The 23,859-nt window shown below is 43.7% G+C and overlaps 1 protein-coding gene across 1 annotated transcript in view; it reads left to right on the top strand.

The window, feature by feature from the left end:
- CAND1 (cullin associated and neddylation dissociated 1) overlaps positions 1-23,859 on the top strand; it is a 393,750-nt gene that overhangs the window by 121,794 nt on the left and 248,097 nt on the right. Inside the window, exons 5-7 of the mRNA XM_078676454.1 lie at positions 13,327-13,583; positions 13,749-13,854; positions 23,665-23,810. Coding sequence (XP_078532580.1) covers positions 13,327-13,583; positions 13,749-13,854; positions 23,665-23,810 — 509 coding nt within the window. The remainder of the gene's footprint in view (positions 1-13,326; positions 13,584-13,748; positions 13,855-23,664; positions 23,811-23,859) is intronic.

Consider the following 23,859-nt stretch of genomic DNA (forward strand, 5'->3'; position numbering starts at 1 on the left):
GTATGTCCCGGATGCATCACCCCCCCCCCCCCCCCCAAGTATTACAGTCGTGGGCAATAATTCTGACAATGTAAACGGTACTCCGCGGGACCTACCTCTACCCTTAAACAAAGACAAAAATGAGCCCATTGCTCTGTCTCGGGGTTTCAATATTAAAAGGAAGCAGGATGGGGGTAATGTCAATGAGAACACACTAAAAACTCAAAAGTTATGCACCAGCCCCACATCATCCCCCTCTAATCCAACCACACCTATGGCGGATATGGATGTGGACATAACAGATGGCCCTGTACCGACCACCCAACTGACTTTGCTGGCTCAGCTCGGGCAATTGTTCCTATCTGTTATACCACCTTTGGTTACAAAACTTAATGACTTGGGGGACAGGCTGACTAGCATTGAGAAACAAATTAAAAGGAATTCCTCACCAACCAAGAAGCTGGTAACACCCGCTTATCCTCCCACTACCCCTGTTAAGTTCAAGTCAACTACTCGTAAGAATGTCCAAACCAACATACTTCCTCCTAACTCACCTACCGCAACAGGTCCCAAAGTGGCATTGAAACCATTGTTAATCAACTACACAGTGGCCAGAGCCGATCCAGTAAGAATGCCACATATTAACCTACCTCCTGAAGCCGCCCCATACATGACTGTCCTCTCTGGGGTTCCCCCACTTAGCCAGGGAAAACACGAAACATACCAGTAACTGCTAAATAATGCTATTTTCTGGCTACAGAACAAAAGACTTTTGCCACCTGATCTAGACGGTGGAATCCTGAGCGTCAGGAGGGTGGGGTGGATAGGTACGTTGCCCAAAAACACCTTTGGGGCCCTGGTGTTAATTAAATTTAAGAATAAGAACACAGGAGATGGCCCCATTTGCATCTGTGACCTGCATGACTTTTACCCAAGTATCCCACACATTCTGTTACCCAGATTAATGACAAAGAAATACGACCCCTGGGGAAGGGGACCCTGTGCATCTAGTGCCACTAACCATCTAGTCTTTAACAGATTTGAACCACGGCTTAAAAATTGTATTTTCTGATAACCAAATTTTAAGAGGCCACTCAGGAGTACCAGCTCAATTGACACGGTTGTAAGCATTTAACAAGTAAAGTGCCGATATAGGTTTGCCCGACGTTCTTTCCCTAAACATTAGCTATTTTTTGGCACTGTATGCATGACCCTATTCGTTTCTTTTAGAGCTGTTATGAAATGTTCTATATTGATTAGCTGATCCGTCATATTCATTTAATCCTGTTTTAATAGTTGACATTAACTTTGTAATGAAATGTTAAGGTATTTATTTTTGTATTGTTGCTGCTTTTATGATTTTTAAACTAAAATCGAATAAAGCTAATCTGAATCTGAACCTGTAAACTGTGGTTCTCCAGTATTGGTGTCTTTCATAGATTCACAAGCCACCCACCCTCCTCCTTTCAGAGGCTCTCTCTTTATCGCTTGGCTCAATATTACTCTTGTGCTACGAAAATTTGAGGGCCTGAGCCTCTGAGGAGAAAATTCTAAGAGGGTGCTGACGTCTGATTGGCCGGAATTTGGACCAAAACATAATGACCATGATATATCATAGAAGTGATATGTTGTCTATCTAGGGAAAACTCTATGGTTTTTGCTTTCTTTATGTATATATGCTTGTGTTATGGCTACAGTGCTATGTTATGTACCGTGGGACTCCTACTTCGACGACTGGGAATATTCAAGCATGTGAATCTATGAAAGACACCAATACTGGAGAACAACATTATACAGGTAAGTAACTTTTGTTCTTCCTCTGTCTCTCCCTTAGTAAACAAGCATTGAAAATTCAATCTGTCTCGCATTTGTTTGAGTTAGAGCTATTGGCATTGTAAATGCCAATGTCTTTTACCTATGTGTTATGAAATGTATGTATGTGGTGTGTAGTGGAATTGTGTGTTGAATTGAATTAGTTGTGTAATTGTGTGGTGTGGATTGGATTTGTGTAGTGGTATTATGTGGATAGTAAATATGTGGATTTGAGTATTGGAATTATGTGTAGTGGAATTGTGGGTTATTGAATGTAATTATGTGTAATGGTATTTTGTGTTGTGTTGTGGAGTGGTATGTAGTGGAGTTTAGTTATATACTGTGCTGTTGAGTTTTGTGGCACGATGTGGAATTTTGTGGTGTAGATTAGATGTATATGGAGTGTTGTGTAATTGTGTTGAGTTGTATTATGTGGTGTGGATTGCAAATGTGTGGAGTTGAATTGTCTGGTGTGGAACTGTGGATAGCTTTACCTGTTTGGTGACGAAAAAGAAGAAATGGGTAGGAGCTAAGCTTCAGATCTGTATGTGTTAAAAAAAAAAAGCTATTGGTGTATATGTATCTTACTTGTTATGAATTAAAGTGTATTTATGTGATGTGTAATGGAATTATGTGGGTTGGAGTGGAATTTTTTATTTGTGCCATGGAATTGTGTGGTGTCAAGTGGATTTGTGACGTGGAATTATGTGACATGGTCTGCAGTTGAATTATGTGGATAGTAAATATGTGGTATTGAGTGTACAAAAATTATATGGAGTGGGATTGTATGTGATAGAGTGTAATTATGATTGATATTTTGTGTTGAGTGCTATGTAATGGAGTTTAATTACGTAGCGTGCTGTTGAATTTTGTGGTATGATGAATTGTGTTGTAAATTTGATATATGTGGTGGAATTGTGTTGTGGGGTGAAATGTTTTTTTTTATCATGTTGTGTGGAATAGATTTTTGTGGAGTTAAATAGTGTGGCATGGAACAGTGTGGTATAGAGTGAAATTGTGTTGAGTAGAATTAAGTGGCATGGTGTGGGGTGGTTTGTGGTATAGAGTGGATTTATGTGGAGTGTATTTCTGTGCAGTAAATTTCTGTGGGGTGTATTTCTGTGGTATTGAGTAGTGTGTATTTAGGTGTAGTTGATTTATGTGGTGTTTAGTGGTATTATGTGGATTGTAATGGTTGCGTGGTGTGGTTGTATGTATTGCAGTTGTATTGAGTGGTGTTGCATGGTGTGGAATTGCGTAGAGTAGAGTGGTGGGGCATTCAGTGGCGTAAAGTGGAGTGCATTTGTGTATCATTGTGTGTAGGGCAGTTGGTTGGAGTAGTGTTGTGTGGCAGAGGAGGCAGGTTGCGTGGAGTGGTGTAAAGTGGAGTGGCATAGCAACAAGTGGCATTGCTTGGGTGGCGCTGCATTGATGCTGCGTGGAGTGGAGTGGAGTGGCGTGGCAATGCGTGGAATGTAGTAGAGTGGCTTTGCATGGCGCGGCGTAATGCAGAGTGGCACGGAGTATAATTGTGTAGAGTGAATTTGCGTTGCGTGGAGTGGCTTTAGTAAAACAATTGCCTTAAAAGTCCAAATCGGATTCAGAACTACATTAAGAATTGTAATTTAACTGCAGGGTTTTTTTTTTGTCCCCTTCAGATAGGAGGACTGTGTAGTGGACCTAAAGTAGTATCACACACTGTCCACAGAAAATATGGCACTGGCTGTTGTATCTAAACCAATAATGAGAAGGAGATGGGTAAGGGGTTTGGTAGTCGAGTTCTGGGAGCTGCACCACAGTGGGAAATTGCTGATCCAACACTGTAGGCACTCTTGAAGCTTCCTAAAAGGAACCGGAGATGGAGATCGAAAACTACAAAGAAGCAAAGCTTGAAAGCCTGCACAAGTGTAAGGAGAGCTGGGAGATGTGGCTATATTCTGTTAACAGCTCTTCAAAATGGGTCAGACAAACCGGACCTCTCTGCTCTGGAGTGCACTTTCTCTAGGGGGAGACAGCCAGGTGAGAACCCGGATCAGGCCTTTTTCACAGACAGACACCCAGTAATTATAAAGATAAGAATGGCATACACTTGCACCATGGAGAATGGTATCCTAGGTAGGAGCAAATGAAATGAAAGAAGCATTTGTATAGAGTATGGCTACCTGGAAGCATCCCAGCGCTGGGCGAAACTAGAGAAAGGTAACAGAACTTTAAGGAAAGAGAATAGTCTTTAATTGTTAGCAAAAGTCAAGGTGATTAGATTCCCTATAAAGGAACAAAGGCAGTGAGTTCCAGAGTTTAGCAGCATTGAACGAAAACAGCCGACCTCTACCTCTGGCCTTCTTGGTCCTAGGGACCTCAACTAGGTGGAGCTCATCCGATCGCAGTTTCCTCTTGGCCTTGTATGGACGAATCATGGATGAAATTATTAGAGGCTCATTCCCTTGCAGGGATTAATGGACCACACAAAGGTCCTTAAAACTGATTCTTTCTTGCATCGGGAGCCAATGGAGGGAGTGAAGTGCAGGTTTTGCTGAATGGCAATTTGAAACTCCCAACAGCAGTCTAGCTGCACAACTATTTACCATTGGAAGTTTCGAGACTACTGCAATAGGGGCACCCAGAAATAGGGCGTTGCCGTAGCATATCCTGGACAGTGTAAGCGATTGGACTGATACATTTTTTGCTTGGAAAGGAAGGCAGGGAAGCACTTTGCGGGTCATTCTGAGCAGGCCATAACAGGTAGCCGCAGTCTTTCTGGCTTGTACCCTAAAATTTAAGTTCTCATCTAACCAGATGCCTAGGCTCTTTATCTCGGTCTTTGAGATCGGGGCCGGGGTCATGCATGCTGGCCATATAGTGCTGGATTTAAAATGTAATGGATTGCCCAGGATCATGAGTCCGGTTTTCTCACCGTTGAGCTTGAGATGGGACATGCCCATCCGATTAGAAACTTCTTTAAGACATAGAGGCCATTAGACCTTTGATCTGCATGATTCAGTGCTACAACCAGTTGAGTATTGTCAGTGTACATCACCATGTGGATCCCAAATGAGGCTACAGTGTCCGCCAACGGGGCCAGATAAACATTGAAAAGAGTTAGGCTCAACGATGAGCCCTGAGGGACTTCAGACTGTAATGGGAGGGGCTTTGAAACCATGTCATCCTCGAATACTTGAAAGAATCTCCCCTCCAGAAAGGAACGCAGCCATTGAAGCGCAGTACCAGTTACTCTGCTGCTCCTAAGACGGTTAACCAAGAAACGGTGGTTCACTGTGTCACTAAGGTCGAGGAGTATGATGGCTGAGGACCCACCAGAATCTAGAATCTTTCTGCATTCTTCCACCACAGCTAACAGAGCAGTTGTCAGTGCTCTGTTGCGGGCGGAATCCTGTTTGGGAGGAATGGAGCAAGTCGTGTGATTCAAGAAAACCAGACAAAGTGTGGTTTATGTATTTCTCAGTAATTTTGCTGATCCCTGGCAGGAGAGAAATGTTGCGATAATTGCCCAGATCTGTGGGATCAAGGTTGGGTTTCTTTAATAGCGTTTTCACCATAGCCCTTCTCCAATTGGTGGGGACTATTCCTGTAGAAAGTGAGGCATTAATCAGGCCCGTGATAGTAGGGGCAATTATAGGTTCTACCAGTTTCAAGATCTTCGGTGGTGCCGGGTCCCTGGTGACCCACTTTTGAATGAGGACAACAAAATGAGAACTGATTCCTGAAGTAGAGAAGGAAAGGCCTGCAATGAATGTTTTAATTACATGCAGACCCAGATCCGTGAACATGCTAATAGAATCGCGCTCATTGTCAGTCTGGGGAATGCATTTAAGAATATTCTGTACTTTGGCAGTAAAGTACTCTACCTGATCATTGCAGCGCTGACCCGAGGTGTCTGGTGTAACAGGAGGGGTGGGGGCTTTGAGCAGTGTTTTTTTTATAATGAGAAAGGTTTCTCTAGGGGAGTTGGCAGCTAACAGGATTTTTTTCCTCGTAATAGGAGGCTTGGGCTTTTTTTATTTCTGCCTTATAAATGCCGATGGCCACCCTATATTCCGACTTCTTGTAGGGTGAGAGATCTTTACTCTAATTTCTTTCCAATACTTTACAATGCTGTTTTAAAATGCATAGTTCGGGGGAAAACCAAGGGGACTAATGGGATCCACCAGTCTTTTTTTTTTTTTATTGATATTTTAGGCAATGCTACATTCAGTGAATCCTCTATCCAATTACAAAAATTGTCATTGGCTGTGACGGGGCTAGTATCAGGCTTCGGTTTGGTCCTTTCTAATTCATGGGCCCACTTGTCCATTGGAAGCTTTGGCCAGGGATGGATTAAGGTACGTATGGGCTCGGTTTGAGGTTTGGTGAGCAGAGGGGACCAGTAGAAAGGGATAAGGAAATGATCGGACCATGGGAGAGGACCTTTTAGGTCCTCTAGGTTAGAAAACAACGGGTGAAGGAGGTGCCCTTTAACATGAGTTGCTTGCATGATCTTCAGTGATAATTGAAGGGCTGTAAGGTCTTGTGCTAATTCTTGAGCAATTAATGTGCCTGGATCGTCAAAATGCAGATCAAAATCTCCAAGGAGAGAAAAATTGTCCGCAGAGCTGGCCTGATTAACAACTGCTTCTAGCAGAGATTTACAAAATGTACCTGGAGCTCCAGGGGGGCAATAAGTAAGAATGCCTGTGAAAGAAAGGGAGGGTGTAAATTCTATCGAAAGGTAGACATTCTCACAATCCGAGAGATGGCTTCCAAGCAGGCGACAGGTTAGGTTTTCTTTGCATATAATAGCAATGCCACCGCAATCCTGTCGTACTATCAACCCTCTGCATCAGATACCCCTGGGGGAGTGTTTAAACAATATCTGATACTGAGCTAGGGGTAAGCCATGTTTCAATAAGAAACAAGACTTGTGGGTCCGAGTCTTTTAGGAGTATCGAGATCTCAGTTGTGTGCTTAGGCATAGATCTACAATTCAACAGGAGTAGTTTATAAGAATCCTTGAACAAAGTAGGCGCAGTGATGAGAGAGGGAAATTCAAGCTTACAATGAGGGCACCTTTCAGGAAACTTTTCGGGCAGGACAGAATGGGTGCATATTGCTCTCAAAGTGCTATTAAGCAGTTTGAGCTGTAAGCTGGAGTAACAGTAGGTGTCGGGGGGAAAAGATGCAGGGGTTCTGGCCCCTGGGCCCGGTCGGGTGCGGATGGGCGCAGACTGGTTTGCCTTAGGCGCGCCCGCTGCACGGTCGTGTCATCGGCACCTTTATGCGTAGGGGTCCGGTGTCAGGATCAGCAGCTAGAGCGCTGATCCGGCGGCCAAAGTGCAAGTGCGGAATGAACAAAAAAACCCGCTATAACATTGAACAAAGCTCAGTAGGATTCAGCGGTAACAGGTAAAACAATTTAAAATTAGTAAAACAGTGACAAAAAGCAGCAATATGTTTAAAAACAATGTGACCGGTAGAACCACTCCCTATCAACGAGTGTTCTGCCTCGAGTCTCTAATGGCCCAGCACGGTTGCGTCATTGGCGCCTTTATGCGTAGGGGTCCGACGTCTGGATCAGCAGCTAGAGCGCTGACTCAGCGTCCAAAGTGCAAGTGCGGAATGAACAAAATACCCCTCTACCTCCTAGAGCATTGAACACAGCTCTGTAGGATTCAGCGGTAACAGGTAAGAACAATTTAAAATTAGTAAGCAGAGAGGGTAATGTGGATTTTGCCTGGTCACATATATTGGTTTCCTGACTTTTGTTTTGCGTATTGCAAACTACACGTCTCCAGTGGAATCTGTGCTCACTTAGACTGCATGTTAGGCAAAATGACTGGAGAGACCTCAGTCCAATGGTAACACACTTAGTGCACTGGACTGTTTACTAGACAAGAGACACAAAGATTTTGAATGTCAGCTCTACATAATTTTGGTGACTCGACTCACATTTCTTAAAGCAGGAGTGTTGTGTGATAAGGTACATGAGCTGAAGAAAGAGGAGAAAACAGGGAAACAGCAGGAAAAAGATGAAAAATCAAAAAGTCATTGGGAGCTCTTCTTAAAACATTGATGAGACCGTTCCAAACCACACAATTCATATAAAAAAAGGGAACTTGTGAGGTCACCCACAGATGCAGAGAAAGAGGGGGTGCATATTTCACATGAACGTGTAGTACTGGCTTACTCAGCTTCTGGTTCCTACACTAAGTGACAGTGAAGTTGAGAACTGGTAAAAACCAAGAAGGAAAAGGGCATGCATAACCATAGATAGCAAATGCTACACCACACATGTTGGTGGTTCAACTCGTATAACCCAATCGCAGTTTACGGATTCCAGGCAGTCATAACTTTGAATTCTGAGATGGTGCCACAATTCCAAAAGGGCATTAATATGAGCAATAGCCGCCATCTAAAGTAGGTTGACGGGGCTTCGGCTCACAAAGCCAAACACACATACCAGGCCACGTCGACACTGATGATTACATTACATATAAACATTGATTTCTAACTCATCATATATCAACATGCACAGAAACTAGAGCTCAAATCAGTCTTCAGAGAGCAGCATCTGAAAAGGGATACAGTATAAAAAAGGCATGTATACCCATCTATAGGACCACTTCGCTTTCTTCAAAAGGTTACAATACTGTTTACTGTAAGCAAAAATAAAGAAAAATATTGTAGCACAAGTTTTCCTTAATTGTCTCGCTCTTGAAATGTTATGGTTAGGGCAGGTGTTTTGAGGGACACACAGGACTAACTTTGAGGTTGAGCCATCTCGGGGTCTAGGGTGGCAATGAGGAGGGTGAGTCTAAAAGACTTAAGGCAAATCGGGGAGATAGAGCAGAGAGTGTGGTGGAGGAGTGGCAGGGGGGCCGAGGGCATGAGAGTGAAAGCAAACCAGCGCAGCAAGAAAGAGCTCATTCATACCTGCAGTTCTCTGCAGAGACTAGAGCCAGTACATGGCCAGTGCAGCTGCGAGGAGTTGGGCAAGCACAGACAGCAGTGCCCTCTGGCCTGAGGAAGGCTGCAGCACATCGCTCCCTCTCGTCCCCCTGGATCCGCTGCTCTGCTGAGAGGCAGGCCAGGCTCTATCCCCGTGAGCGATTGCGATTGGGAGGGGGAAGAGGAAGGAGAGCACAGAAAGTGGGATGAAGAAGCAGGGAAATAGACAACAATGAAAGCGAAACCAGAGCAGCGCTCGTGAAACGAGCATCGTGTTGATTATGTATGCTCACAATTATTGAAAAACAAGCAGGGTGGGGTAAGGGAGGGAAGTGAAAGGAACAGAACAGGTGCCCTTTAAACTCCTATGATGATGAGCAGAAAACAAATGAAAGAGTACCTGCAACAGCAGGTAGGAGAAACTCATTTAAGAAAGTAGTCCTCACAGACTGTAAATGAAACATCCTTAGTAACAGCACAAGTAAAAGGGCCAGTCCTTGTGGGAGGTTACAAAAGCAGACAAGACTGTACTAAGGAAAGATTACCAAGCCTATTCACAAATTAAAAGCAACCATTTAGAATGGACAGTAACAGGAGCCAATTGAAAAGATGGTGTCAAATGGGTGGAGCTTCACGTCCATTCCTGAACACAGCATGTCTTGAGGAGACAGCGCAAGCGCTGCCTAGGCGAGACCTAAAGGACTGGGTCCCTAGAGCTCATGGAGGGGTACTGGAGCCCCCGCAAGACTCCACAAAATATGCAGTCTTCTATCATGTATATGTGTCTTCCCGATTCTTTCAAAAGAGCTCATTAAATGGATCTGTGACCGATTGAACCATCTTGGAGATTTAAGTGTCTTAGGGGGTAACCATTTACAGCTGACATAAAGGTTTGTTAAGTTTATATAAGCTGCTGACAAAGCCTTGAACCTTATTGTCACAAAAAAGTATTGCAGCTGCTTACCCAAGCTGTTGGTAAATGATTGCATTTGGCAATTAATTTAATCATAATACTTGGTATGTAATTTTACTTTATGTGAAGCGTGATTATCTGGTTTCTTGACTTTTGTCTAATGGGGCTGGAGTCCCAAAGATAATACGATTTTATTCTTGCATCCTCACTTATCAAACCTGAATACATCTAATTTCTTATTTTTAGGTCTCGCCTGAGCCAGCGCATGCGCTGCTCTGGCGAGACATTTAGTGAGTGGGCTTTAAAAAACCGACCACAGATTTTTGTGTGGCCTAGAGCGTGCACTTACGCGCACAGTAACGCGCATTCATCGCATCGCTTAATCATGCGCCATCTGGCTTTCCTCTCGCTTGGTCTCCCAAGTGCGTGTTTCAACGCTCCTCCCCCACCACAGAGCGCGTCTCACGGCCACGCGTCTTGCTTGTTTTTCTTGTTTACATTTGCATTGAATCGACTCCCTACATGTAGTGGCCATCGCCATCGGAAAAGTTTAATTTTTGTGTTACAAATATAAGGGCAGGCTTATCGTACAACACAGGTGCTTCACGGCTGCCGTTTTAGTTTGCACTGGTAGCGCACCTTGGAGCTTTAAAGTTGGCTGCTCTCATGCTAAGCTGTCCCGATTTCGCTTTTATGCCCAACTCCACCTTCCAAGTGCAAATGAAGCATTTCTCTCCCCTCACCCTTTCCCTGTGCATCGAGTGAGACACCATCCACATAGTTTGTTTACATTTGCATTGAATCGACTCACTACATGTAGTGACCACCTCCCTGTTGAATCGACTCACTACATGTATTGACCATATCCATTGAAAAAGTTTCATTTCTGTGTTACAAACATAAGAGCAGGCTTCTCTTACAACACAAGTGCTTCACAGCTGCTGTTTAATTTTTGTTTGCACTCGTAGCGCACCTTGGAGCTTTGAAGTCTTCTGCTCTCATGCTATGCCGTCCCGATTTGCTTTCATCCCTCCCCCACCTTCTGAGTGCAAATGAAGCATTTCTCTCCTCACCCTTTCCCTGTGCATCAAGTGAGACACCATCCACATCGTTATCTGGAGGGGGAACATTTAGGCCCTTTTCTACAGGTCACTGGCCTGCTGTTGAAGAACATCATGGGATCGCAGAGTTAAGACTGGGGGCGAGAAAAAGACACAAATGGGATAGGAGCCGTTATTATTGACAATTTTAAAGGTAGGATTCCAGTCTTCATTTGCTATTCGCTGCTCTTTCCTGTTTTGTCGCAAGGAAAACCTTGCGAGCAATATTAAAAAAAAAAAAATGTTTTACTAAATGTTTTCATTGGCTAACACCACTTTGCACTTGCAAGATCTTGAGTAATTGCCTAGCCATCAGAAAATGTGGAAATCCTAATGCCTTCCACCCAACTATAACTTAACCACACCAGTATTTACTGACTGTAGAAAGTTAAGCTGTGTACTTTATCCGTCCCGTTAAACTTTCGGGTGAATTAATGCCAAGGGCTCTGAATGCTACCCCACAGTAGTACCAGTTCTTTTCCTTCTCCCTTTTTTCTGTCTTAAGATACTCGCTATCCTCTCTGACTCTCCTTAACTGCTCTTGCATGGCTAGCCAGCTCGCTTCTCCTTTCTCTGATGCCCCATTGCTGTCACAGCAACTGCACTGTGCTCCTGTGTCGGTCGTCAATATGCTAATACAAACATACACCAGTTGTTTACAAACTGCATATGCAGAAACCCCAGTGCCAATAAACATAACACCAATACATTGTTTTTACATTGCATTAATCCAGTGTAAACCAATTAAAGCAGTTCATTTTTAGTATCCTTCATTTTCTGTGTACATCAGCTTTCCCTTTACTGTATATGTGATAGGTGATAAACAGTAATTTTGTAAATTTTTGGACAACGGGTTTCAAAACAAGCATGGCATAGCCAATAGGTCTCGCCTTTGGGACCTTAGAAGTGTTTAGTTACCCAGCCCAATATCCTTGGTGCAACAACATCAAGTGTTGCATGGCTAAACATTTATAAGGTCCCAACGGCGAGACCTATTGGCTATTCCAATGCTTGTTTATATAATGCTTTTTTGCATTGGTTTTACAATACTATACAAATAAACATTATATTCAGGGCCCCACAACTTTGAAATGTATAGCATGCTTAGAAATGTATTTGGAGAACATTCAACTTAATAAAACGAGGTAATTTAGAATCAACGTTTACTTGTCAGCAGCGCTTATATATTTGTGCCTTGAATGTGGCTTTTCATACATCTAAATTGGATAAACAGGGCCTTATAAACTGTGCAATGTCTCATTTTATAAGGCTGTGATGGATAGTCAGAGTTGGACCTTTATCGTTTGCCCTTGATATTACAAAGATACTAGGAATATGAGATGGTTTTTGAAAACCCACCAAAATCTGTCAATTGATTGAGATAATCATATTGCACCTTATCACACATTTTATTAATTATTGAATCCTATTTCATGCTGCAGAGCTTTGTGTGTTTTTAAATCAGTTTTAAATTTTTTAATTTAAATGTAAAAATTTATTAATGGATATAATTTGAAGTCTGTACGTTTCAAGCATTTTAGTGGGTTGGCAAAAGACTAGTAAAGCTCCTTCCACAGAAACCTAGCACCTAATCGGCAAAGATGTATGTGGCTGCAACTCTTATCCGTTGAAATGTCTGTTTGCATATCACATACCTAGACATCTTTTAATACATTTGTAATGTATGCTTGCTTATAGTCGGACTCAAGAACGATGGGCCACACAAGCGAGATTTTTTTCTTGACACCTTTTTGGTTAAATGAGTCAATTTTTCCTGCCTACTTTTATAGACCAATTTTTGGGGGAATATGCCCTCTACCGGTCTGTTTGGGTAGATTGCTATTTTGTTCAGTAGTCGTGAATATCAGTAAAAGTTCTGATTATAAAGAATGCAAAGTTATTTACTTGTAGTGCATCTTCCCTAGTTCTCTATCGTGGACATATTCATTGAATTCGAAAGCAACCCATCTTCCCAGCAGTCCCTTAAAATTTGCTAATTAAGTTTAGTTTAAGATGTTTCCTGCGGAGTGTACTTCAATATATACCTGGCCAGATGTATTGAACCCATTCTGTGTCTGTAGGAAAATGTGTTCATAGATCTGGGCCACCATCTTTTGACTGCCTCTTCAGGTCCGGCTGTGTAACCGCAAAGTCCCCGCTGGTCACATTGCGCCACATGTCTGTTTGACTTAATTTCATTTTGATAACTTTTCATCCAGAAATTAAAACATTTTAAGGCTATGGCCTCTTTGTTTATTCTTTGCATACAATAAACTTGTGTTTCCTTGAAGTAAAGGGTAGGCATTTTCCAAACAGACTACCTCTGGCATGAAGAGTGAGATTCAGTGTTTATGAATTCAATGAAGATTCCCATATTGAAGAATCTGCTTTTATTTTGATCATGTAACTGTTGGTTTTAAAAATAACCCCTGAGCATTAAATTCATCACAGTGAAACTCTGCCTGCTATTGTGAAACCATTAACCTGCTGAATTGTTTTAAAACCAATGGGCTGTTAAATTGTTTTTGTCCACCAAATGGTAACATTCCCTGGTTCATTATGTGTTTTGCTGTTTTATAGACAAGGAGGACTGCTTGTCAATTTTCATCCATCAATACTGGCCTGCCTACTTCCACAGCTGACCAGCCCAAGACTTGCTGTGAGGAAAAGAACCATCATTGCTCTCGGTCATTTGGTCATGAGCTGCGGCAACATAGTGTTTGTAGACCTCATTGAGCATTTATTGACTGAGCTGTCAAAAAACGATTCCATGTCGACCACTAGGACCTACATACAGAGCATTGCTGCAATTAGTAGGCAAGCAGGTCATAGAATAGGTAAGTTGTTGTATGGAATAACTAGGAAGAACTACTTAAAATATATATATATATTTTTGTCCTGATTTGGAGATTGTCTTATTGCTGGTTTATTGCAATTTATTGCAAATTACATTATTCTCAATATTGATTGATGTAGCTGTACATTTCTTTCTTCTTTTGCAGGTGAATATCTGGAGAAAATAATACCATTGGTGGTTAAATTCTGTAACATAGATGATGATGAGCTAAGGGAATACTGCATTCAGGCCTTTGAGTCATTTGTTAGGAGGTAAATTACATTGTCCTCTATAAATTCAGTAGTGTTTTTTGTTTTATACCTGATGTGGCCACATATATATATATTTAAAAAAAAACATATTTTATTAAGTTTTTGACATACGCCTCACATCATTACATTGCATATTCCATATAGTATACATGTGTCGTATAATATTATCCGAAAATTGCAGTGCCAACCAAGTGGCACTGTGCCCACGGGCACTCCTATGAGACGTAGTCTCTGCGTTTATCAGCAATGTAATCCGTTTTTATTTAGTGTAAAAATTCCCAACCACTCGTAGATCAATGCAGTAACTTCTTTAATCCAATTTTACGTTTAAATCATTTCTTTGTGATGTTCAAAGTTATCACATTGTAGATCAGTATCATCAATTTTCAATAACATATGACAATCGCTCCTTCATTTGATTCCATCTCAAATTGCGATGTGTATATCCCTATGCATTTCGGGACCCATGCCCTTCATCAGGGGATTGGTATACAATCTGAAATTAAAAAGTCTTAGTTTGAGAATACTGTTCGTGAGTACTGACTCTTCTTACAAAAAGCTCAAGGGTAGGGTGAACATGCTGGTGAAAATGCTAGAAGTACACGATAGGTGAATGGAAGAAACGCGGTGACAAATGTTCTTGAAGTTAACTGTGCTAATACTAAGAGACTCGCAAATTGCCAAGTGAAACGAAAGACTGACAAATGTTCTAACAGTTGACTGTGCTTGTGCTAAGAAACTCACATGCTACCAAGGAAAACGAACAGCTGTGAGGTTAACGAAACTTGAAAACGGGGGTGAAACGTAACCGATGGGTGCTCTGTGAATGATGAAAAAATAATGTTGTGAACGAAAAGCGAGTGCTCAGGTAGATAAAATATGTGGAGTTTAGTCAACGTGGATATGACAGTAGACGAGGGTCATAAGCACGTCAATGCCACTCGGATGATGTAGATAAACAGGGTGCTACGAGTCTTACCGCATGTGTTGACGTGACAGCGTGTCAGTGTTTCCTCGCATGAATGCTTTCGGTAACGCGGAACTCCGCTTAGGTTACATCAGTGCAACCATGGGTGAAGATGTAGAAAGGAAATTCGAAGATGGACTAATACGTGGCGGCCATCTTAAAGTGGTAACGGTACAGTGGTGAAACTGGACGAGGGACACCGCCGTGTGTGAGCCCTGCACTAAAACTCGAAGATGGACTAAAACCTGGCGGCCATCTTGAACCATTAACATGGGGAACACGTCAGTGTTGTTGTAAACAAAAGCATTACTAAACCTCAATAGCGAATCACAACAAGTAGTGATCAAATAATTGAAGTGCCATTTATGTGACCCACGGTATAAATGTGGGAATAACTATTGTAAGTGAAGATGGCAATGTGATCTGTATGGGCTGATCTCGCATAGTTTAGTCCATGTGTCTGAAGTGTGAATATGTGATGAAACTTAGTATGAAGACGTGTCAACATGCAAAAGAACAAGGTGTATGAAAGTTGAACTGGACATAAACTCAGTCTGAATGAAAAACATTAGATGTACAAGCATGAGTAGATCAAAGGAAATATACAAAATGGAAAATTAAAACCATGAATGTCAACCAATGAAAAATAAGGAAAAGATGATTTCTAGAAGTGTAGTTCATCCATCGTGTAGTTCGCGGTTGGTGTTGCATTTAATGCAACACCAACCGCGAACTACACGATGGATAAATGACTCGACACTTCTAGAAATTATCTTTTCCTTATTTTTCATTGGTTGACATTCATGGTCTTAATTTTCCATTTTGTATATTTCCTTTGATCTACTCTAATGTTTTTCATTCAGACTGAGTTTGTCCAGTTTAACTTTCAGACACCTTGTTCTTTTGCATGTTGACACGTCTTCATACTAAGTTTCATCACATATTCACACTTCAGACACATGGACTAAACTCTGCGAGATCAGCCCATACAGATCACATTGCCATCTTCACTTACAATAGTTATTCCCACATTTATACCGTGGGTCACATAAATGGCACTTCAATTATTTGATCACTACTTGTGATTCGCTCTTGAGGTTTAGTAATGCTTTTGTTTATACAACACTGACGTGTTCCCCATGTTAATGGTTCAAGATGGCCGCCAGGTATTAGTACATCTTCGAGTTTTAGTGCAGGGCTCACACACACGGCGGTGTCCCTCGTCGAGTTTCATCACTGTACCGTTACCACTTTAAGATGGCCGCCACGTATTAGTCCATCTTCGAATTTCCTTTCTACATCTTCACCCATGGTTGCACTGATGTAACCTAACCGGAGTTCCGCGTTACCGAAAGCATTCATGCGAGGAAACACTGACATGCCGTCACGTCAACACAGGCGGTAAGACCCGTAGCACCCCGTTTATCTACATCATCCGAGTGGCATTGACGTGCTTATGACCCTCGTCTACTGTCATATCCACGTCGACTAAACTCCACATGTTTTATCTACCTGAGCACTCGCTTTTCGTTAACGACAGTATTTTTTCATCATTCACAGAGCACCCATCGGTTACGTTTCACCCCCGTTTTCAAGTTTCGTTAACCTCACAGCTGTTCGTTTTCCTTGGTAACGTGAGTTTCTTAGCACAAGCACAGTCAACTGTCAGAACATTTGTCACAGTCTTTCGTTTCACTTGGCAATTTGCGAGTCTCTTAGTACTAGCACAGTTAACTTCAAGAACATTTGTCACCGCGTTTCTTCCATTCACCTATCGTGTACTTCTAGCATTTTCACCAGCATGTTCACCCTACCCTTGAGCTTTTTGTAAGAAGAGTCAGTACTCACGAACAGTATACTCAAACTAAGACTTTTTAATTTCAGATTGTATACCAATCCCCTGATGAAGGGCATGGGTCCCGAAATGCATAGGGATATACACATCGCAATTTGAGATGGAATCAAATGAAGGAGCGATTGTCATATGTTATTGAAAATTGATGATACTGATCGACAACGTGATAACTTTGAACATCACAAAGAAATGATTTAAATGTGAAATTGGATTAAAGAAGTTACTGCATTGATCTACAAAGAGTGGTTGGGAATTTTTACACTAAAAAAAACGGATTACATTGCTGATAAAGGCAGAGACTATGTCTCATAGGAGTGCCTGTGGGCACAGTGCCATTTGGTTGGCACTGCAATTTTCGTGTGTTTACAATCCAATATCCCCCAGGGTCAGAGGGGATAATACCCGGAGGCACCCGTAAACAGCCAATCAGAGTTTATTCTGTACATGCCCAATTTACATTTTGGTGTGCCGCACATCAAACATAATTTCCAGTTGTATAATATTATGCCATCAACAGATTTTTGTGCATCAGTACTTTCACGTTAATACTATCGGTTTACAATGGTGACATTTTTGTGTCTGACTGTACATTTCATTTGTGTTTGGACAGTATATGGAATATTAAGATTTCTTAAATTTAAAACTATCCCCAACAGTTCCCCCCCACCCCGGTACTCCCCGGTCACAGTTCCTTGTCTATAGTGTATTTTGAACCACCTATATATTCACACAATCCAGCACTGTGCGTATTTAAACTTACAACTTTCACTTAGTACATAATGTGTCGCCGCATGGGCACCACACAGTAAGTGCTACGCAAACTATTTAGTCATCTTGATCTATCTCAGTTAGTTTCATCTCCTCCAACATAGATTCACATTCTAGGGATATTGGTCTCTTTCACAGACCCCTTACTTCTTACCTGTGCAGTGCTGCACCCTCCGCACAGCTCCAGCGTAGCATTTCCGCCCACCAGCTCGACACAGCGGGGGGTTTCTTCGACTTCCAGCGCATAGTAATGGTTCTAATAGCCAATATTAACGCTAGGTCTATGAATCGGTATTATATTTTGTGTTTGGACAAATGTTTGTGTAGACCCAAAATGCACTCCTCCACAGTGTCTTGAATCTCGTGATGTGCTGCCGTCCCAATTATTCTTCTAATAGTGTCCCAGTATCTCCTTATTAACGGGCACGTCCACAGCATGTATATCAAGTCCGCTCCCTCTGTCCTAAACCTCGGGCATGAGTGCTGCGCTTGCGGGAACATTTTATCTAATCTGCCCGGGGTCAAATAAGCCCGATGCAATACCATTGTTTGGATACATTTGAATTTTGAATTTCTCGACACTTGTCTGGGATGCTCAATTACTGCCGTCCATTCTTTATCCGTCACATCTCTACCTATATCCCCCGCCCATATAACCCTCAGTGCATCTAAAGAGACCCTTGTGTGGGCTCTGATACCAGTGAATAACCGTCGAATCAAATGTCTACCTCTACCCATGTAGTCTACCATCTTCACCATCTCGTTGTTGGGGGTTCTCTCCTCTGTGGTGCCCAGTACTTTTTAGGTTTCGCCTGAACCAATGCGCTTGCGCATTGCTCCGGCGAGATTATAGTAAGGGGAAAAGAACAGTCTACCAAAACGGCGGATTAGACACAGTTCATGTGATCTATGCGCGTGCACAGCGCCAGCCACGTCACACACCACCATTTGTCTGTGCCTCGCATCAGACTTCAAAGGCTGCCGCTCCCCAATCCAATCAGACTTCAAAGGCTGCCTCTCCCCCGAACCCCCGCATCAGACTTCAAAGGAATGCGCTCCCGCTCCCCCACCACAGCAATGCCGAGAGCTTGTTTTGCTTGCTACTCCTTGCCCTGCTCTCCCGTGTGCTTGCATCTTCCTTCCTTGGTCCTGGGTGTTTTCCGTGTTCTCCCATTCAGTGCCTTCTCGACCCGTACGTGATTGCTGTCCAAGCCCCAGCCCTCGCTGCCTCTATCATTATACACTCTCCCTGTGTTTTCCTGTTTCCCCTTGCTTTTTCCCGGCTCCTTCATTCTGTGCTTTGATAAACTGAACGCGCTTTGTAGCACTCAACCCTGCGTGTTCTTAGCTTCAGTCTCTGTGCTGCTGCACCACATCACTCAGGGACACCACCACATCACTCGGGGGCACCACCACATCACTCGGGGGCACCACCACATCACTCGGGGGCACCACCACATCACTCGGGGGCACCACCACATCACTCGGGGGCACCACCACATCACTCGGGGGCACCACCACATCACTCGGGGGCACCACCACATCACTCGGGGGCACCACCACATCACTCGGGGGCACCACCACATCACTCGGGGGCACCACCACATCACTCGGGGGCACCACCACATCACTCGGGGGCACCGCCACATCACTCGGGGGCACCGCCACATCACTCGGGGGCACCGCCACATCACTCGGGGGCACCGCCACATCACTCGGGGGCACCGCCACATCACTCGGGGACACCGCCACATCACTCGGGGACACCGCCACATCACTCGGGGACACGCCACATCACTCGGGGACTCGGGGACACGCCACATCACTTGGGGACACCGCCACATCACTCGGGGACACCGCCACATCACTCGGGGACACCGCCACATCACTCGGGGACACCGCCACATCACTCGGGGACACCGCCACATCACTCAAGACACCACCCAGGGGCACCACCACACCACTCGGGGACACCGCCACATCACTCTGGGACACCGCCACATCACTCTGGGACACCGCCACATCACTCTGGGACACCGCCACATCACTCGGGGACACCGCCACATCACTCGGGCCACATCTCTCGGGGACACCGCCACATCACTCGGGGACACCGCCACATCACTCGGGGACACCGCCACATCACTCGGGGGCACCGCCACATCACTCGGGGGCACCGCCACATCACTCGGGGGCACCGCCACATCACTCGGGGGCACCGCCACATCACTCGGGGGCCCCGCCACATCACTCGGGGGCACCGCCACATCACTCAAGACACCACCCAGGGGCACCACCACACCACTCGGGACACCACCCAGGGGCGCCACCACACCACTCGGGGACACCACCACACCACTCGGGACACCACCACACCACTCGGGGACACCACCACACCACTCTGGGGCACCACCACATCACTCTGGGGCACCACCACATCACTCTGGGGGCACCACCACATCACTCTGGGGGCACCACCACATCACTCTGGGGGCACCACCACATCACTCTGGGGGCACCACCACATCACTCTGGGGGCACCACCACATCACTCTGGGGGCACCACCACATCACTCTGGGGGCACCACCACATCACTCTGGGGGCACCACCACATCACTCTGGGGGCACCACCACATCACTCTGGGGGCACCACCACATCACTCTGGGGGCACCACCACATCACTCGGGGGCACCACCACATCACTCGGGGGCACCACCACATCACTCGGGGGCACCACCACATCACTCGGGGGCTCCACCACATCACTCGGGGGCACCACCACATCACTCAGGGGCACCACTCGGGGCACCACCACATCACTCAGGGCACCACTCGGGGACACCACCACATCACTCAGCCCAACCACATCATCACTCAGCACCACAACAGCACGGTCCTTGCTTGCTACCAATAAGCATTGCCATAGCCAATAGGACTCGCATTAGGAAAGTGTAAGCTATTGGCTTTGTGAATAACAATGCTATTAATTTATATATTTTCAAAGCCAACACGTATTTAAAAAATTTGTCCTTTACAATACCAATAGCTCACACTTTTCTAATGCGAGACCTATTGCATTGCAAATGCTTGTTAATGCATTGTAATAGGGCAGCATGCGTTAGGTACAGGTGAGCTGGGGCTTCCGTCTCATTAACAAAGGTGTCATGGTCAAGCAGCGTCTCATTACCAAATAGATCAGCTACCATGTTGATGCCTGCTTCAGACCAGGATTCTATCTGTATAATCTTCTGAGTCCGTATGTCCCCTCCCGCCAACTAAGATCTAGTGGGATGGGACAGGTTACTGTCCCTAGAGTCAGGACGGAAAGGATGGGCGGGCGCTTTTTTAGGTTTGTGGCAGCTCAGCAGTGGAATAAACTCCCGTGGGGGCTTAGGATGGAGACATCGGAGGTGACCTTCCGTAAAAAGCTGAAAACATTCCTTTTTCCAAATGAGTACCTTCTGATGTTGCTCTCCGTTCGGGGGTGACCTAAGAATGATGTTTGTGCTTTGTGCCGCAGCGTGGGGACACACTAGTAAAGTGTAACCAAGCGCTTTATAAATGTCATCATCATCACTTGCGATGTGTGAATTTGTCACTTGTTAATGGGATACCTAAAAGTGGAATGTTATCTGCGTATGCAGGGGGTGCATTTGTGCATCGTAGTGCTGCTTTCCAACACTTAAGCGCAGTATCCAGCAAGGGGGGTAGGTCTCTCTGAGGTGTATGTCCTGGCAATAGCATGGCATGTAGTGCACCACTATCGATGTCCGCTTCAGTGTTCCCTATTACCTGTAGGTTACGTCCCGCCGTCCAGTATGATAACCATTGTAATTGGCAGGCGTAGTAATAGGCTCGGAGGTCTGGTACTCCCAGCCCCCACATACGAGTACTCACTTGCAATTTCTTCAAACTTATACGTCTTCTTCCCTTACCCCATATGAGATCTATTAACAGAGTATTTAGTAATTTGAAGGTGGATTGCGGCACTATTATTGGTAGATTTGTGAAATAATACAATAATCGCGGTAGGACAACCATTTTTGCAATGGCTGCTCTCCCCATGACTGACAATGGCAGCGCAGTCCAAAAGGCAGTGCTGTATCGTAGAGCTCTAATTGTTCTATTGAGATTGCCATCTAGCATATCTGCATTTGTCCTGTATATCTGGATGCCCAGATATTTCAACGTAGTCGGTGCTATCTGGATCTTAGTATCCCCAAAGTCAGCTTCCGTGTCGTCGGCGTGGTCCGTGAAGAAAAATGCATGTGATTTTGTAGTGTTTAATGCCAGACCCGACATTCCTTCAAAGAGTTTATACATGTCAGATATTGGGTCCAGGGGCAATCGGAGATCACGTATGTATACAATGATATCGTCAGCGTAGGCCGAGAATAGATGTTGTGTTCCCTATCGGGATACCCAATCCCAGGAAATCCTGTCTCATTTATATTGCTAACTGTTCCAATGCCAAAATAAATATAAGAGGCGATAACGGACAACCTTGTCTGGTCCCTTTATGTATCGTATATTCTTCCGATATGTGTCTTGACCCGCGCAGTCGGGGCCTTGAAAATTAGATGTAGCCATGCTATGTACCCTTCCTGTATCCCAAATTTCAGTAATACTTGAAACATGTATTCCCAATTTATTGAATCAAACGCCTGTCTGAGGTCTAAAGATATACAGCCCGCATGGGGGAACCGTTTAGGTGCTTCTGTCATCAAATAATGTAGTTTTCTAATATTTAATGAGGTGCTCCGCGCCGGCAGGACTGATGTGGCCACATATTGAATTGAAACCTATGCTTAGTAAATTGATTGAGACACAGATTCTCTTCTGCGCCATTTTGCAGTTTATTTTTCTGTTTTTATGTGTGACTGGAATGCTGATGGAACACTAGGAGGCAGTCTGTGGAGTTTGGTGAATTTCTTCAAGTTCCATGCACGCATTTAACGGAGTATGTAGATTGGTCTCATTTATCCAAGTATATTTTATGTAACAAACCTCACTTGATCGATGTTATTTAACATATCATAAAATAATGACATCTGACATTTGTTTGTCATGAACATAACACGTTCTCCTAGATGCAAGGGGAAGTAACCCCAAACCTTAATCTAGTTTATAGGGGCCACTGAAGAATTTTCTACAGATTTCTAAACTGTAGTGCTAGAAATGTTGTTATTACAATTCTGAAGTCCCCATAAAATGTGAAGAAGGTAGCAACCCCTCACAGTAATCCATTGACCAGCCCTAATGCAGTTTTGCACAAAGAACAAGCAAAAAGGATTATCTCACTTCCAGAAACATGTATTTTCTTTTTTTTTTTTTTTTTTAGTATTCCTCCTAAGTCAGCAGAAGAGTGTACATAATGTTGCAAATGGCGATTGTAAATGTTCAGAAATTGCCAGTCACTCCCAGATTTTTACCTAACACTTATTTACATTGGATATTCCTGTCCTGCCTTCTTTTTTTAATGATTTGTGTAGTGCCGCTTTAGCGTAACCTCTAGGAAAATGTTGCATTTGTATCGCAAGAAATAATGCATAAAGCAGTTAGCAGCAACTTCAGATCTCCTTACTTTGAGTGCTTAAGTGTCCCTTCAGCATAAGGTATGCATATAGGTATCATCTTTATACAATTGAATGTTTCATTGTCTTGGAACCAAAGCTTTTTGTATTGCCAGACACAAATTGTGAAACTCCTGTGTTATGAAGGAGTAAATTATGTATGTCGAATGTCTCGATTGTGCTTCAAGCAAAGGCAAATTATGTGTCACTTTTATTTAAATAACTGGTGGTTTTAACACACAATAATACTGTTGAGGCAAAACATTTACCTCATTGGTACAAGCTAAACACATGTAATACAGCAGCGAGGAACTGATACACCAGTTAGATTATGTGATGGCTGCCATTGCTGTGTGTTTTTAATAGTAACTGTCGACCCTTATGGGCTACTGACAAATTTTCAGTGAAATTGTGCTGCATCTGCTGCATTATGTAAAATTGTATGGTAAGCCCATAATTATACAGTAAAACTCCACTGATGCAAAATTAGAAAAATCCCTGTGGCTTTCCATATGGTATGCAAGTTTGGAAAAAAATGGTACTCTTTAAGTGTATGACAGGAGCGTGTACTAGTTAAATTCCTTACTAGTAGTTTTTTGTTTTCCAAAATACCTTTGTTACACATGTTATGTTAATATTTTTCAGGTGCCCTAAGGAGGTGTATCCCCATGTGTCTACAATTATCAATATTTGTCTCAAGTACTTAACCTATGATCCCAATTACAACTATGATGATGAAGATGAGGATGAAAATGCGATGGATGCCGATGGTGCGGATGACGATGATCAAGGTAAATTTCGTCTTTATTTTGGTGTCTGTAAATTTGTGAATACTGTTTA

The sequence above is a fragment of the Lissotriton helveticus genome, chromosome 1_1 (genome assembly GCF_964261635.1).
Source record: "Lissotriton helveticus chromosome 1_1, aLisHel1.1, whole genome shotgun sequence".
Classification (NCBI taxonomy): domain Eukaryota; kingdom Metazoa; phylum Chordata; class Amphibia; order Caudata; family Salamandridae; genus Lissotriton; species Lissotriton helveticus.